The following is a 16,355-nucleotide window of genomic DNA, read 5'->3' as shown; positions in this document are numbered from 1 at the left end:
AACTCAATCATCTCCACCATGATTAAAATAAATACATCTTCATTGTCTATACCAACAATCATATTCCATCATAAAAGTATGTTCACTTTGAATTAAATCATCCTAATAATTTCATTTCGTTGCACACATATCAAAGATAATCAATACCCGTGTATTATCATTGCACCTTGCATTAATGTTAACTAATGTTCATGCATAAACATCATACACCATACATCAATGTTAACCAATGTCACATTGTATAATTACACACACCCTGCATAAATATTAGTCAATGTATGTGTATAATTACAATTAGAAAAGACTCATCCTAGCACTCACAACCTGCTCAACTGAGCTACCACGTGTCGCATTCCTCCATTGTCAAATTTAATCAACTAGGGGATGTCACATCTCATAATCCCTCACTCTGATATTTAACCAACCAGAAGTTACCACATCATCTTCTTTTTTCCTCAAGCAGACATGCAATACATTAATGTCTTCACCACAAACCATCGTCAAACCTCCACATAGTCACTAGAGTATTTGAATCGTGTCGTCATTGCACATACCAGCATTGAAGAAGGGAAAAGTTTGCTCCACCCAACATAAACTGAACCAGAAAATGTTGCAACACCGTCACACATTTGTTGACGACACAAAACTCCATCATGTCAGCCACACGAAACACCGTCACTAGAGATCTCAAGCTCCACCCACGTAAATCAAGCTCTACTCACTACTAGCCTCACCAAACACAATTGTCCATTATGTGCATCATCGAAGTAGCAGATTGCATGTTATTGCAACCCCATCTTTTGACACTCACTAGAGTTATCACCAACACCATTTGAGTTCCATGCATATCATATAGGAAGAGCTTTTGCGCACAATACGCTAGATTAACACTTCCACCGTTAATCTCCATCAAAGAGTGCATGAGCTCCTCTCTAGATCACAAGCTAAAAATCTCTACAGATCCATGATTTATCCTCCTCGCAACCACCAAAAAACACACAGGAGCATTAGAAGATCAACCCAGCTATTGATCTGAACACACTCATCAAACCTTTAATTGCATCCTAGAAATTGTTACAACATGCAGACCATGACAACCATGGAAACCCAAATCACACATGACTCATCAAACACATCTTCGTCAAACCTCACTTATCGAGCCATGTGAGCACCGATCCAATCTTCTCTACATATCTAGGAGCACACTCACCAGAAAATGCTCACTCCACTGCATATCTAACATGACTCATCGTCCTTGCGCCTTGGTTGACTTCCACAAACCTAACTACAAATTCACCAAGCCAACAAAGTACCAATAGTGTTTCTTCCATCAAATTTCTATGTCATATTTGACAATACCTACAAATTTCATTGCAAATTCAGTAACCAATGATGACTCTCCAACAATAAGGAATTCATCTTTTGTAATGTGGAATATCATACTAAGTTGTAACCACATAATATACTAATAATATTCTATCGAGTCATATGCTCTTGATACTCACTCTAATGTGTCATCATAAATAACATTATCGTTTTTACTTGTAAGAATCACCATACAAATGGAGAAATAAGATCAAAACAATCAACATAAGAATATAACGTGAAAACTTTAAAATCGAAAAAAATCATAACCTTGTTTAATAACAACTAGAGAATAACAATATGTGATATTTTTTACAACATATACAATATTTCTTCCATGCCTTTTAACCATAAATACATCTACACTCTCTAAAGAAAGAATTTAACACAACACTATACTATAATAATTTAAGAAAAGTTAAAAACAAGTTAGAGTGTTTTTTATTTGAGGCAACTAAAATAATGAACTTTAAATTCATTATACAGTCACTAACACTCACTTATTTGCTCATCCTAAGTGATGTGAGACTTTTCAAAATGTATTATTTTCATCAACTCAACATAAATAACTAATTGAAAGATTTTTAAAATTTATAAAATAAATAATTTAAACTTTTAGATTTTAAGTTAACAGATTTTAAAAAATAATAGAAATTTTAAGCCATTATTAATTAAGTTTTTTCAATAAGAAAATATTACATCAGGTTAATTTTGAAAACAATAACAATATTTAAAAGTTCAAAACTTTGTATTTGAAATAAAAATATGAATAATGTATCGTGTATAAGTTTGCATATCAAAATTAAGGATTTATATTTTTATTTTAATATAATGTTTCAGTTTGTTATTGTATATTATTAATTATCATTTTATAAAATTATAAAATAATATGTGACAATAATACAGTAAAATAACAGTTAACCACTATTGAATTAAAAAATATAAATATTTTAAGTACTTAATATGTAAAATCCAAAAAATGGTATATTTTAGAAGTGATGATAGTTTAAAAATAGTAAGTCTCGGTTATTTTAATATTAAATGGTTTAGTTATAAATAGTTTTGTTATAAACGAGTTTCATTATTTTAAAACGTATTATCTCTCTATAAACCAATTTTCTAGAGTTCTCTACCTTCTCTCTAAGTGTTCTTGTTCCTAAGTTATCCGTTTGACAATCAGGAGGTGTCCAGACGATCACGACGTCAATGTCTATAAATCTAGTCACTCAATTTCAAGAATAGAGAAAGTAAGTTTTGACTCTTTTTTCCTCTCTTGTTCCTAATCTGTTTTTAGAAAAATCTTGTACTGTTGCATGTGTAATCATGCTTCTCCTAGTCATTCATGATTTATCTAGAGTTCTAAAGATTCTATTCGTTTCCAATTTGGTGTCTCATAGGTTCGTTTAGAGATTCCTTGCGTTTCAAGCAATCGATGGAATGTTTCTTTGAGTTGGACACTTTATTGCAAGGTAAGGGAAGCTAATTTGCTTTTCATAAGTGTAGTAAAATGCGTTAAATCAGTTAATTTGTGTGTATGTGTTTTATATAAAGACAAGTGGTGTTAAATTGGGGAAAAGTGTTGAGTGATTGTAAATTTAGGATGTGTTTTGATAATTTTGATTGTATGATTGTTGTTGTGGGTTATTGCATGAGGAATTTAATATGTTGTTAAGATAAAATTGTATTAATAATGATGGTTGTGGATATATGAAATTACAGTCCAGATTGTACCTTCAATGGATGTTGTAGGTAATGTCAATTTTGGAATAATGAGAACAATGTAAAATTTGCAGTCTAGTATTTGTCTTTGAGTGTTTTGTGATTTGTTAGTATCATTAAATGGTCAAATAAAGGAGGTTAAGGAAGGGAGATAAAATGAGTTCAAATCCTACTTGTTTTTGAGTGAAAATTAGGGGTTTTGGTAAGTGAGTTTTTGAGTAAGCAGTTGGTTAGGTAAAAGAGAAGTTTAGGGATTGTTTTGAAGTCCATTAGGACTTGTGAGAGTGGTTAAACAAGAAAAATCTGGTTTGTAATGCAAAAAAGAGTTTGAGAGGACTTGTTGGAGTGATTTCAAGTCTATTAAGGGGGGTTTTAAGTATTGAGTCTTTAAAGGAGCAGTTCTGTGGAGTAGGAGTTGGTTTAGGCTCTATTGTTGAGTCAATTAGAACTTGTTGATGCAGTAAAACCAGTGGCATAAGTGGTAAAAGAGGTAGAAATGAGATTGGGTAGCTTAGAGAACTTAATTTGGTAATGACAAATTTGAGTTACAACAATGTTTTCAGAGTTTTCTTAGATTTTTTGAGGGTCCTAAAGGCCTTTAGAAGTTGGGGGTAAAGTGTTCAAAGTGAGAAAATTGAGTTTGGTACCTACTGATAGCGTTGAGCGCCCAAACAAGGTGCTGAGCGCCAAACAGGGTGCTAAGTGCCCATTTTTCAGTGATCAGGGCACTGAGCCCCAGCCCTTGAGTTTTCGAGTAGACTGCACTACAACAGTTTTGGGGAGTTTTTGAGATTCAGTTATTGGCTTTTTACGTTCTTTAGGTCGTTTTAGGGGTTTTGGACCCTTCCGGAGCTGTTGGTGAGGGTTTCAAAGCTGGTTTCCTTACCTAAATAAAAGTATCAAGATGCCATGAAGAAATTGTGTTATTGTGTGATTTGTAATGATTTGTATGAGTGTTTCTATTTCTTTAATGTATGATCAGTATTCTCATGTATTGATGTATTATTTGAATGTTAAAGTGTATGTACATATGTATGATTTCAAATGGTTTTCAAGGTTGGGAAAGAGAATTCCATCCAAGGAGGAATATCTTATTAGGGGATTCATGTGTATAAATTGTAAGAAGCCAATATGGGTTATCCTGATACTCTAATGATCATTCATGCTCAATTAGAGAGTGATGAGTCATGTCGTGATAGGAGCAAGAGGTCCTAACCTGGGGTCCTTTCTTCATGGTGGCAAAGGACGTTTTAAGGACTAACCTTGTGTGACAGCTTTGAGTGGGTCAATTATTCCACCACACAAGTGTAGAACCTTCCATGACTCGATATTTATACTATATTGTAAAGGGTTTGGCCAAGTCCGAGTCAGTGGTGTGAATAGGAAATAGAATATGTGTAAATGGTGGGATATGTTCTACTAATTGTATGATTGAAATTGTATGTTGAATTTTATTTTTCCATGTTAAAATGGGATGTCATATATGTTTCTTGTAAGTTATCATATATGTACATTTTATTTTAGTAGTTTTACATTATTAAAACGACATAATAAATTATAAAATTTTTATTACACATTCAATTAAAAGTTTTCAATTGTAATTAAGTCAATTTTTATCATACATATTTTATATAAAAACACATTTATTTTCAAAAACATGGTCTCATAATGCTATCACAGATTGAATCAAACAAAAACTATTGAAAACAAATATTAAAAGAACTCAAACATCAGTATTTCCGAATGTTGATCTCAAAAATCATTTGACCTTATTAAAATAATGCATTGATCAAAACATATTTCAGACTATTTTTTATTATGTATTGTGGAGCATCTCTCATCTTATAATAAATATATTATAATGCTTTATTTTACATATAAAATAAAATGATGTTTATTTTACAAAATATTGGAATATACATCTATCATTATTTTAAAAATAGTTACTGTAATAAATATTTGACTATCTGAAAATAAATAATTTGAAATAAATTCCATATATCTGAAATGTACATCTATCATTAGTTATAGAACGCCAATTGTGTCATATTTGTTTTCTAAAATATTTAATCTGAATTTTTTTATCCATTCCATATATCTGAAATGTATCAAAAATTTTAATATGATATTTTTTGTCATTTGCTATGATTGGGAGGTGCATATTTCAAAAGCCCCGGGGTCCATTACAAATAAATAAGAGTTCTTCTTCTGTACCTATAAAATTTATTCTTACTACATCTAATATATATGTGAATTCCCATTTAACCCTAACTGTTTTACCCTACTTCACCAGAACCCGAGAAGTACCTCCTCCAACACTGTAGGAGAAACCACACCGCAACACACACCAAGCCGTGTTTCCATAAAACAAAGAAGGGTAAAAGTGGAATTCAAAAAATAATAGGTGTAAGAAGAAATCGATAGGGTGCATAAAGAAACACTTCCATACTTTTTTAAACGTAGGAGGCACATGTTGCAATTGTACCTGAATCTGTTACATCCAAGTGTGAGTACCACCACCTACCCTGACTCCCTAATAAATACTTCAAATTTCTTAAAACTTTGTTTCATAAAAGTAGCTTACTCAATTACAAAGATTTAATCAAAATAATTATTAAATTAGAAGGATGTGATGAAAATGTAAAACGACAAACCTATATAGATTTTATTGTATAAATAAAACTGTCTTTAGACAAAAAAAGTATATTATTGTATAATTATACTTTTAAAAAATAATTAAATTTTTATTAAACTTTTAGTGTTTTTATCAATTTTTCTTAAGAGTTGTATATATTTTTTAACGAGTCATTTTATTTAATGTAATTTATCTGACGAGTATTAATAAAGAAATAAAAAATATTTTTTTTTCTCTCTAAGATTAAATACATATGATAAGTAAAAAACTTAAGAATTATGATGAAATTTATTAAAATATAAGAAATAATAAAACAATGTGAAAATTAAAAACTGTCAAACCCCTGAAAATGACATGTGGAAGAAAGGGGCAGATGTCTCAAAAAGATGAGTTTGAGTATTTTATATGGCTTTTCCAAAACACAGCTCATCCCTTTTCTCAGAATGTACATCTCTCTAAAACTCAAACCTCTACCTTTTCTCCTCCTTCTCTCTAGAAATCCTCCATCTCCTTTCACTTTTTCCTCAAACAGCCACCGTCTAAGCAATTTGGGAGTCAAGATCTTCAATCTACACCGATAAAAATCAAGTTTAGAGTCAAGTAAGTTCATTCTCTTCTTAGAAATTCTACTTCATGACACATGCAAACTAAGTTCCTGGTTGCATGTGTTCATAAGCTCCTTCTTCTTAGTTCTGACTATTTTTCTAGTAATTTGGGTTGGTATTTCTTCACCGTTCGGTGAAGGTGTTTTTGGTATAATCCTGGGAAGGAAGCAAAGTCTGGAAAAGAATAATTATTGTTCGGTCCGGTCAAGAGGTAAGGGAAGCTAGATAATTTAATTACTTGATTTTGATGTATGAAAATGTTGTTTGATAATTATGCATGTGTATGAAACTGATCTGGATAAAGCTGTATGAGTATAAAATTGGATGAATTGGATGTTCGGTGCTGTTGGTGTGGAATATTGATGATGTGATTATGATAATTTTGTATCTGCATGATTATGGTTCAGTGGCCGAGTGAAATTGAAAGGTAGTGTGGTATTGAAATGGGGAAATTGTTTGGGTTTGGTCTGTATAGGAAATCTGATTCCCGGTCATCGAGTTTATGATTCTGCAGAATTGGTTCTCAAATCTGTGATGAAACTCTCTTAGCAATGTTAGAAAAGTTTAAGCAATCTTAGTCCCGTATAAAGAAGTGTTTGATATATGTTTGGAGGATTAGAGGTTGGACGAGTATAGTGAAATTGGTAATGTGTGGTGTCGATCATTATTCTGCAGAATTATGTAGTTCACTAAGGGTTCAGGGTTGACCGCTCGGCCATGCTTTGATTTGGCCGTTCGGCCTTCTCCTGTGTTTGGTTATTAATTGGGTTTGGTGTGTTTGAAGTCCTCCCAGTTCATGACCGTTCGGCCTTAGTAACACTCGGTCTCGGTAATGCTTATTCTGTACTACCACTCGGTCTCAGTAGTGATTGGTCTTGTATTGGTACTTGGTTGGTATTGATGTCTGGTCGAAGTTCTTAGTGTTCGACATGAGCCCTAAGTGTTCGGCCTAAGCCTATAAAGGTGGGATTATTGTTTCAATGTGATGTGTGATATGTATTTAAAGATATGACGAATGAGGAAATATGTTGTTAATGAAGTATGGTATTTAAATTGTGATACACATGAAATCATATGGGTATGAAAGAGTATTCCAGGGAGGAATATCTCAAGATTGGTTATTGAATTGTAAAGTATGAATATGGTTAGACTAAACTGTCGTTCATCCTGACATTCTAATGGTCACCGAGTCTCAAGTAAAGAATGATGGAGCATGTGGTGAGAATAGCAGGAGGCCTGGTTGCGTATAGCTTGGGGTTCCAGCTATCGGACTAAACTCATGTGTAGACTTGGGTTTCCAGCTACAATGAGGGATGAAGGGTTAACCTCGTGTGGCGGCTTGGGTTTCCAGCTATGGTAATTCTGATGGTTTTCCAGATTACCTTTCCACGAGTGCAAGAACGTTGTGTCTACATAATTCATACAGTCTGGGCAGTCAAAGTAAAGTAAACAATCAATGCATGCATTGTGGTATGATTATGGGTGGAAATGTATGATTGTTTGTTACATGATGGACTGATTGATTTATATCAGATTTATGTGAGTAATCTCATAGTTAATTAAATTACACTAGTTTACCCTTATTTTTCTATCTTGTCTGGTTGTCCTTTCGGTCGTCCTCGTTCTTGCAATTATCACCCTGTGGGTGTGAGCAGAAGGAGCTGAAGTTTTTCTAGAGCAGGCGATGGCAGGAGAAGATGGTTCTTGCTAGGGTAAGACCGTTCGGTCTGGTGCTGATTTTGTATTAGTAAAAGACCGTTCGGTTTAACACACTGTTTGTATGACTGATCAGTCAGATCTTATGAGTTGTGTTAGTATATGTTTCTGTAAAGTTATAAATTTATGGTTATTCTAGGATAGCTGTAAATGAACTTTATTTTTCTAATAAACTGTTCTATTTTATTAGGAATGTAAGGACTCTTAAGTATAGTTTAAAACTATATTTTTGAGGATGTTACCAAAACTAGCTAAAGTAGTTTTTGTAAATTAAATATTAATTGAAATAAATTAAAACTCATAAAATAAACTACTGTATATGTTATCAAATACTTTTATATTGATCAAATAAACCTCTAAAGTAATTAAATAAACCGCTAACTACTTTATTATTGGCCATTAATACTCTAAATATAAATATAAGTTTTAAGTTTTAAATATTTGATAAATTTGTATGTTTTTAAATAAGTTTTTATCAAAATAAATATTTAGTGGGTATTAAAAATTTTACACTTTTCAATTGAGTTTTTGTGATTTTTTTTTTAAAAATTAGGTGACATGATTATTATTTTACCCCTTAATATGTTTTTTTCTCTGTGATATTGTGAGATCTCGGAAAGTGCACACCCATAATTACCGGTCACATCCCTTAATGAATCTCGAAAACCCATTTGCAGTGCATTAAAAACGCATTTTCATTCTCTCTGTCTCCTTGCCAAGTGTCACGGTGGAAGGTTCTAAAGTCAGTATTGGAAGCCAGGTGTCGGTAGGGGAGAGAGTGTTCGTTTGAATTGGGAAGAAAGCTGATTTTCTGAAAAACCTTCTCCTCATTCCCGCATACACCTTTCTTCTTCCTCTGAATCAAACCTTGCATTTTTCTCCTCCTTCTCTCTAGAACCCTTGCATCTTCTCTCTACTGTAACTCATCGTCTTATTTTCCGATCAACTTTCAGAGGCCGTGGAAACGTTCCCTGAGACGTGAGCGTCGTTCTGGACCGAACAGAACTGGGATCTGAGCTGGTAAGTTCTCGTCTCTGATCGTTTGTCCATTTAGTTCATGCGAACCAAGTTCTGGTTGCATGCATGGGTTATAGGTCTAAGTTGTTTCTGATTTTTTTTGTGTTTTAGATTAAGTGAAAGTTGTTGAGTGAATCTGAGGGAAGAACGCTGTAAGAGGACGAACTGAACCCTTACAATTGGATTTTTCACTACTGAACCAGGTAAGGGAAGCTTAGTAATTTAATTGATACTTGTATGTAACGTGAAAGCATGATGTGATGATGTGAACTGGATATATGAGTAATATGTTTTGTAATGATGCATGAACGAACACTGTTTTTGATTGAATATGGGTGATATTGTTTGAACTGTATGTTGATGATGAAATGTATGAATTGAAAAAAAATGGATAAGTTATGTAGAGTATGAGATGATAATATGAATCCTATAAAGTATGTGATTTATGATGGAGATAAAATTATAAGATATGAATCGTGTGAAAAATGTGGAGTTAATGTAGATGAAAATCTGGAAAATATGATATTTCTTACCTTGATAATGCACGCTCGTCATCGAACGGTCTTATACCGTTCGGTTTCCCTGAAAATAACTTAGAATGGAATTCTTTCATTTGGAAGGAACTCTGCTTGAGAACGAGCGTCCTCTTGTGAAAGGCTAGGTTTGAGCGTTCGGCACAGCCTAGTGGTACCCAACGATCGTAATTAATTGAAGTTATAATAGTAACGCTCGGTTTTATATCCAGCGTTCGTTATAGGTAGCGCTTAGTCTTATACTAAGCGTTCGTCCAAATGAGCTATCGGTCTTATACCGAGCGTTCGTTCAAATTAGTGCTCGGTCATCTACCTAGCGTTCATCCTAAGTAGTGTTCGGTTTTATACTGAACGCTCGTCCTTATCCTTGATTCCAGCACGGACGTAAATAGCGTTCGTCCAAATTATTAGTTGACGTTTGGTCATTCACTGGCAGTCGATTTCTTTTGAATGATTATTCTCAGTAAAGTTAAATACTTGTCTTTTGTATTCTTATACATTTGGATTCGGCCTAGAGCCTGTATACTTAGTTTTTTTTTTATGAATATTGATTTCATAACTGTAGAGTCAGTTCCCCTCAACTGATTGAATAGCCACAACGTTCGTTAAATACCTAGTGTCGATTTCTTCAAATCTTGGAACGAGTTGTCGTAAATCCAGTCTTTAGCGTTCGTCCTCGTTCTTCAGAGGATTGAACGTTCGTTATTTTACCCCCTTAAAACTAAAGATGAAAATGAAATTAAAGTGTAAAATTCTGAAGTGTGAACCATGTTTGGAGAAATTTTATGATGATGGATTTTGAACGAGCGTTCCGAGGAGGAACGTCTCTATGATTTGAATGTGGGAAGTGGTGTAGTGTGACCATGGTAAAGCTGCTGATGGTTGTTCATCCTGATATTCCGTGAGTGCTCGTCCTCATGCAGAGGGGAGTAGGTCATGTGTGGGAATGGCAGGAGGTCCTAGTCCTAATGAGTACTTTGGACTGATAGGGCTAACCTCGGGTGGCAGCTGTTGAGTGTTTCCAGTTATCACATCACCCGAGTGCACGAACGCCTGTAGATACATGGATTCATACAGTCCGGACGGTCGGTCTTGTAAGAGTTTGGATGATTAATTCTATGCTGATATATATTGTTGTGTGTAGTGTATGTTGATTTACATATGTTAGATTGTATGTTAATTGTATGAATTAAATTACCTAAGCTTACCCTTGAGTTTCCTTGTGTTGTCTGTTGTTTATGTACGTCCGTCCTGTCAATGCAATGATCATCTGTGTGGATGTGAGCAGATGGCGATACCCTTTTGGAGGAAGTTGTTGAAGAAGAAAACCTGGTGGAAGTTGAAGTGAAGGCCGAGACTTAGATCGTTCAGTAGGCTTAGTTTACTTAAAATTTTTGGACGTTCGGTTATTAGCTTTTGTAAACCGTTCGTCAGCGGACCTTGGTTATTCCTGTATTAAATTTTTCTGAACCCTGTATTTAATTAACGTTCGGCTTTGATAGCTGATTTAGTTAAGAATGCACTGTTTAATCACGTAAATGTGATTAATTCTAATTTATGGTAATTACTATATTTTGGGATGTTACAGATATTTTGTGATTAATATAAGACAATAAAAATGACTTGTAGTTTTATAATAAAAAATTTAATAAAAACTTAATTAAAAATATTTAAATTTAAAAGAAACTTAAAAATTAATTAAGCCTAAATATAAATATAAGTTAATATAACATTTGACACTCTTTTTAAATATCAAATAGAAGAAATTATAATAACACAAAATTAACTTTCAAAAACAAAACTATAAGGTTACAAAAAAAAAATCATAGCAAAAAATATATAATATAATTCAGTATTAAATGTTAAAAGGATACTTATTTTTCTTCAATGTTAAATATTAAAAAAGGAATTATCACTGTATGAATATCAAATAAAAATGTAAATAATTATAGAAAAGTGTAAAAATAATGAAATGAGTGTTTTAAAAGTGAATTAAGAGACTAAGTATAAATAAAAGTTGATATAACTTATTTAAGTTCTGTAATAATTTCAAATTTATACAAGTTGCTGAGTTTTTTAAAGTAATCATAAGCTCATATTTGAATCTAGAATTTTGAAAAGATTTTTTGCAGGTATCTCTTTATTTACCAAATTTAATAATTTATTTCCAAAAAAAAGTAAAAATATTTTAGTAATTTAAAATAAATATACATACATTCATCTTTAGTAATTTAAAATAAAAATAATAACAGAATAAACATATACATATTCATCTTTACCCAGTTCAAAAAATAAATATTACATACACTCAGTCAATAGGTAAATTTTCTCAGTGTCATCCTACATAAAAAAAAAAAAAAGATCATGCACAATTTAAATCTCAAACCCCAAGCGAACTTGGGCGAATTCACCCAATCTGCCAGTCACATATTTAGTTTGAAAATAAATTCACATAATTTTTATCTAATTCACCTTAGATCCAATAGAATCCTCCAGTATTATTTTTCCTTATTTAACATTCTTTATACTAAAATCTTTAAGAATTTAATAATGTAAAATGCCATAATGTCAGTCACATGCAGTGGCTAGTGGGGACTCCCAACATGTCATGTCATCCACTTGTAATGAAATCTAGAGTTGGACTTAACACACTCCGCTGGTCACTCCAATTATCATATTCCTTCAATTATTATTACTCTCCATTATTACCACCTCCATTCCTCTGTCACTACTATTAACATCTTCTATCACCTTCACAATAATCTTAATTACATTCATATGTTCAGGATGGAATATGAGAGTTTGTTGGAAGAACAGCAAAATTGGTAACTGAAACACTCATCAAACACAAGTTCTGACATGCTCCACTAGGAAAAGATTTTTCCTTGTCTACAATTATCAAAGCATGAGGTGTTTGCATGTCACCCACATAAAACGTACAAGGTACAGAAGAACACTTGAATGTGTCAGAACTTTTCCGTGGAACAAAGGCAAAAGGAGACAAGTATATGTATACTATATAATATATCTTATATTTTATGGCAGAGAACTTCTGCTGGACATTGAAACATAATCTTCACCAGAAAAAAATATCAAGAAATAGCATGCCAAAATTTCTTGATCTTACCCTCAAACTGATTAAACACTTAATATTGTGATGACCACCAGTTTCTCCTTACAAAGATCACACTTTTTAAAAGAAATCATTAATTATACTTCCTGTACTTGATATCACTCTCCCCTCTCTAATTAAAGCTGGATTGGGGATAAAGCACTTCTTTGCTCCTAATCTTTGTTGTTTTATATACTCAGTGCTTGTTGGTATAACCCACAGAACTGATTCGAGGTCGAATGTAGTGATGATCATAGAGAGATTGACCATATTCCACAGGCTTGATAACCACAGTTTCCTGCTTCCTATCGTGCTCTTGAACTGCTCCGAATAGTATCTCATCGGTTTCCTCGTGGCTTTGCTCAAGGTAAGTGTGAGGGATTGATGAATGATATTGATGGCGATGATGATGCTTGAGTTGTTGTTGTTGTTGCTGCTGTTGCTGTTGCTGCTGTTGCTGATGTTTTAGTTGCTGTTGTTGCTGAAGATCTCCTTCCCATCCGCTATAGAATGCTCTACTTTGCAATAGTTGTTGCATTTTTTCGGCATCCTTGGACATGAAAGGATATGTTTTGCGTGGTGTTGGGGTTCTGGGATCAATAGAAGGGGGTTCATCTTCTTCTGGGATCACAAAGCTTTCTTGCACAGGCCAAGCATTTAGTTGCTTTTGAGGTTGCTGGAACAACGTTTGGCTTTGAAATTCGTAGCTCTGTGGTCTTTTCCTGAAACCAGGAAATAAACCTCCCATTATTTCCACTACTGATGCCCCAGCATTGGTAAGAAGCTTCCCAAGGGATCCAAAGAAACTTTCTTCTTGCTTATCTGATTCATCTTCTGATGGAATTAAAGGAGGCCTCACAGACTTCACCGGCTTTTGATATGGACTTGGTGAAATGCCAGACATTGCTGAACCCTCAGCCTACAAAAGCAAGAGATTGCTTAAATGGCCCAAGTTTTCTAATAAATTTAGGAAACTATTGAATAACTCAACTATGCAGTTTTAGCAAACAAAGGGCAAGTTTAAATTCTGCAGCTATGGCAAAAAGCTAAGATAAAAAAGGATAATTTGAAAAGTGTAGCATAACATGAAATGAGAGATCTAGACCTGTCCATGTATAGAATATGTTACTTTCATAGGTAGCTGCATAACAAAGAAAACTCCACACATCTACTTACAATGTCTATATATGTTTTACTGTTATAATGTCTAAGAAGATAATACTATGAACTCACATCTTGAGATGATACAATTGTACCGAGTCTACGTTGTAATAATGCAAGCATATAACCAAAAAAGCCAGCCCCAACAAGCATTGCAATACCTGTAAATTTATGGTAATTAGCCTTGATGTGTAATTAAAATTTTTTCTAGAGGAAGACTCTGGAATGATTTAGTTTACCAAGTGGAAATCCATTTTCGTATTGGTAAGCACAGTCATCAAAGTGTAGTTGAATCTCTCTGATGGCTTGGTTTCCCCGGTCTATGACAAGTAGGGAACAACTACTTCCAACATAAACCACATCAAAATCATTAGAAAATTTAGCTTCTTCACTTGGACCATCAACATGGCCCCCTCCACGGCTCCATTTTCCGCCAGCAATTGTTGTGACACCTGTAAACAGAAATCTCAACTCAACAAAAAGCTCTCACCAATGATTCTATAGTGGAAGTAGAACAAGGGCCTCATGAGGGAGAGGAAGAGAAAGAATTGTTCAGTTTTGGTATAAGGTTTACCTGAATCACTAATCTTTCTAATTGCCATGTTCATTATATCTGCAATATAGATATTTCCACGATTATCAACAGTTATCCCCTTCGGGTGATTCATCCTAGCTTCCCTAAGCCTTCCATCAACATGTCCAGAATATCCTTCAGCAGATCCTGCCACAAGCTTCGGTCTGCTATCTGAAAAATTGCAAAGCAAAGGCTATTAGTTTTTTAAGTCAATAAAAATATATACATTTAAATGGATTCAAGAGTGGTAGAGAAATTTCAACAAAAGGAGAAGTCCCACAGATGCAGTAAGTTCAAAATGCATTACAGTTACGTTGTAAAAGTTTGATGCACATTCATAAATCTCGTAAGCAAGAACTAAAGTGAGATGATATAATGCTAGGCACATAACACATTGATTCAATCAACTGTGATTCTACCATGTAAAAGGGATTTGAGCAAGGGGAATGTGAATCTTAAATGACAGTTGCCAACTAGCCGTCTATAAACAAGTATTTTGACACGAAAACCATATGCTTGAGTACCAGACAATGGAGAATAATTCAAGTTCAATTGCACAAAAGAGGGAAAAAAATGGTCTAAAAACATTGCAATTGACTTTAGCAAGAAATTCTGAACAGAATGTTGGGGTGAAGTAGGTAGGGAGAAAAACCTCACAAGTTTCTATTGAGAGAAATTCAAGGTTTTTCTAATACTGCCTAATAGATCACAAAGTAGAGAAGCTCATAATTTCCAAATTGACAGCAAGTCCAATGTCAAGAAAACCTTAGTCCACTGTAACACAGTGAAGAGATAACCGACTTATGCTGATATCACAAATTAAATAAAAACACAAACAAATCAAATGACAGATTGGACATGAAAAATGAATCAGATCACAAATTCAATCTACCATCCAATCAAACGGGGCACACTTACACAAAGAAAGCGATGACGAAATCCTATAAATGTTACTATTAACCGAATCCAGAATAAGAAGGTCCCCATCAGGCAACACCTCAACCGCATAAGGTTCAATTCCAAGCTTGCTTCCATCAAACACAGTCTCCACACTGTACCCACTCTCGAACTTCATCATCGACTTCACACCAACCGCTGCAACAACACTCCAATTACACATAAACCGAAAAATTGAAATTAAAAAAAGAAAGAGAAAAGAAAATGCAATCTACATTGTGCAGATTCATACCAGTTTTGGTGGGTGCCTTGAGCGACCACACCCATTTGGTGAATGCAGGCACGACATTGGAGAAAAACCCACTAACAATCCCTGAAAAAGGAACAAACTTTGAGCTAAAGAAGTTGAAAGGATGAAAGCAGAGTGATAACAGTAAACAGGGTTACTCACTGGCTGGTAATGTGGTGGATGGTGCAGCTGAGACATTGCAGAGTAGAAGAAAAAGCGTGAAAATGAGAGCCAAATGGAGCTTGGCCATTTCTTGTGGTGGAGGTGGGAAATGCAGGGTCTGAGAAAGGAGGGAAACCCTAAATCATGGAGGTGAAAGGGGTGGTAGCAGAGAGTGCAAGATTGGGCTTTTAGAGTTGAGTCTAGTGTGGAGAAGGAGAGAATGGAAAAGGGAAGAGGAAAGGCAAAAGAGACAAGAAAAAGGAAATGGAAAAAGGAAATGGAAAAAGGAAGAGGGAGTGGTGGACCATTGGAAGGAAGAGTGAAGTTAATGTAGAGAATCATGAACCGCCATTATTGTCTACCTTCGTTTCTCTACTACTACTCTACATGTAAGTTGTAACTTTGTATTCACGACCTTAATTCTTTTCTTTAAGGTCAAATATACGGTTTTTTCCCCTAGGGAATTGTTCTAAACTACGTTTCATTAATGTAATAACACATTTTTATTATAAGTTTAAAAGGATGATTGTTGTTGACTTTTTATACTTAAATATCTGACTGTATTATTGT

The 16,355-nt window shown here is 34.0% G+C and overlaps 1 protein-coding gene across 1 annotated transcript; it reads right to left on the bottom strand.

Moving 5' to 3' along the window:
- Positions 1–12,601: 12,601 nt before the first annotated feature.
- On the bottom strand, positions 12,602–16,089 carry LOC124846013 (uncharacterized). The gene is made up of 7 exons (XM_047323227.2): positions 15,786–16,089; positions 15,627–15,707; positions 15,356–15,532; positions 14,438–14,608; positions 14,103–14,315; positions 13,936–14,024; positions 12,602–13,621 (listed from the first exon to the last, which is right to left on the bottom strand). Exons 1-7 carry the CDS (start codon positions 15,871–15,873, stop codon positions 12,899–12,901), a joined length of 1,542 nt encoding a protein of 513 aa, XP_047179183.1. The 5' UTR covers positions 15,874–16,089; the 3' UTR covers positions 12,602–12,898.
- Between the last annotated feature and the right edge of the window lie 266 nt (positions 16,090–16,355).

The sequence above is a fragment of the Vigna umbellata genome, chromosome 7 (assembly GCF_029865625.1).
Source record: "Vigna umbellata cultivar VRB3 chromosome 7, Vumbellata_1.0, whole genome shotgun sequence".
Classification (NCBI taxonomy): Eukaryota; Viridiplantae; Streptophyta; class Magnoliopsida; order Fabales; family Fabaceae; genus Vigna; species Vigna umbellata.
Note: the sequence above shows the minus strand (reverse complement) of the source record. Positions and strands in the feature narration are given on the sequence as shown.

Coding starts and splice junctions, on each gene's coding strand:
- LOC124846013 (XM_047323227.2), bottom strand. CDS start 15,873: ATGGCCAAGCTCCATTTGGCTCTCATTTTCACGCTTTTTCTTCTACTC. Junction 14,316..14,437: donor TAGAAAGATTAGTGATTCAG/GTAAACCTTATA, acceptor TTCTGTTTACAG/GTGTCACAACAATTGCTGGC. Junction 14,025..14,102: donor CGAAAATGGATTTCCACTTG/GTAAACTAAATC, acceptor ATAAATTTACAG/GTATTGCAATGCTTGTTGGG.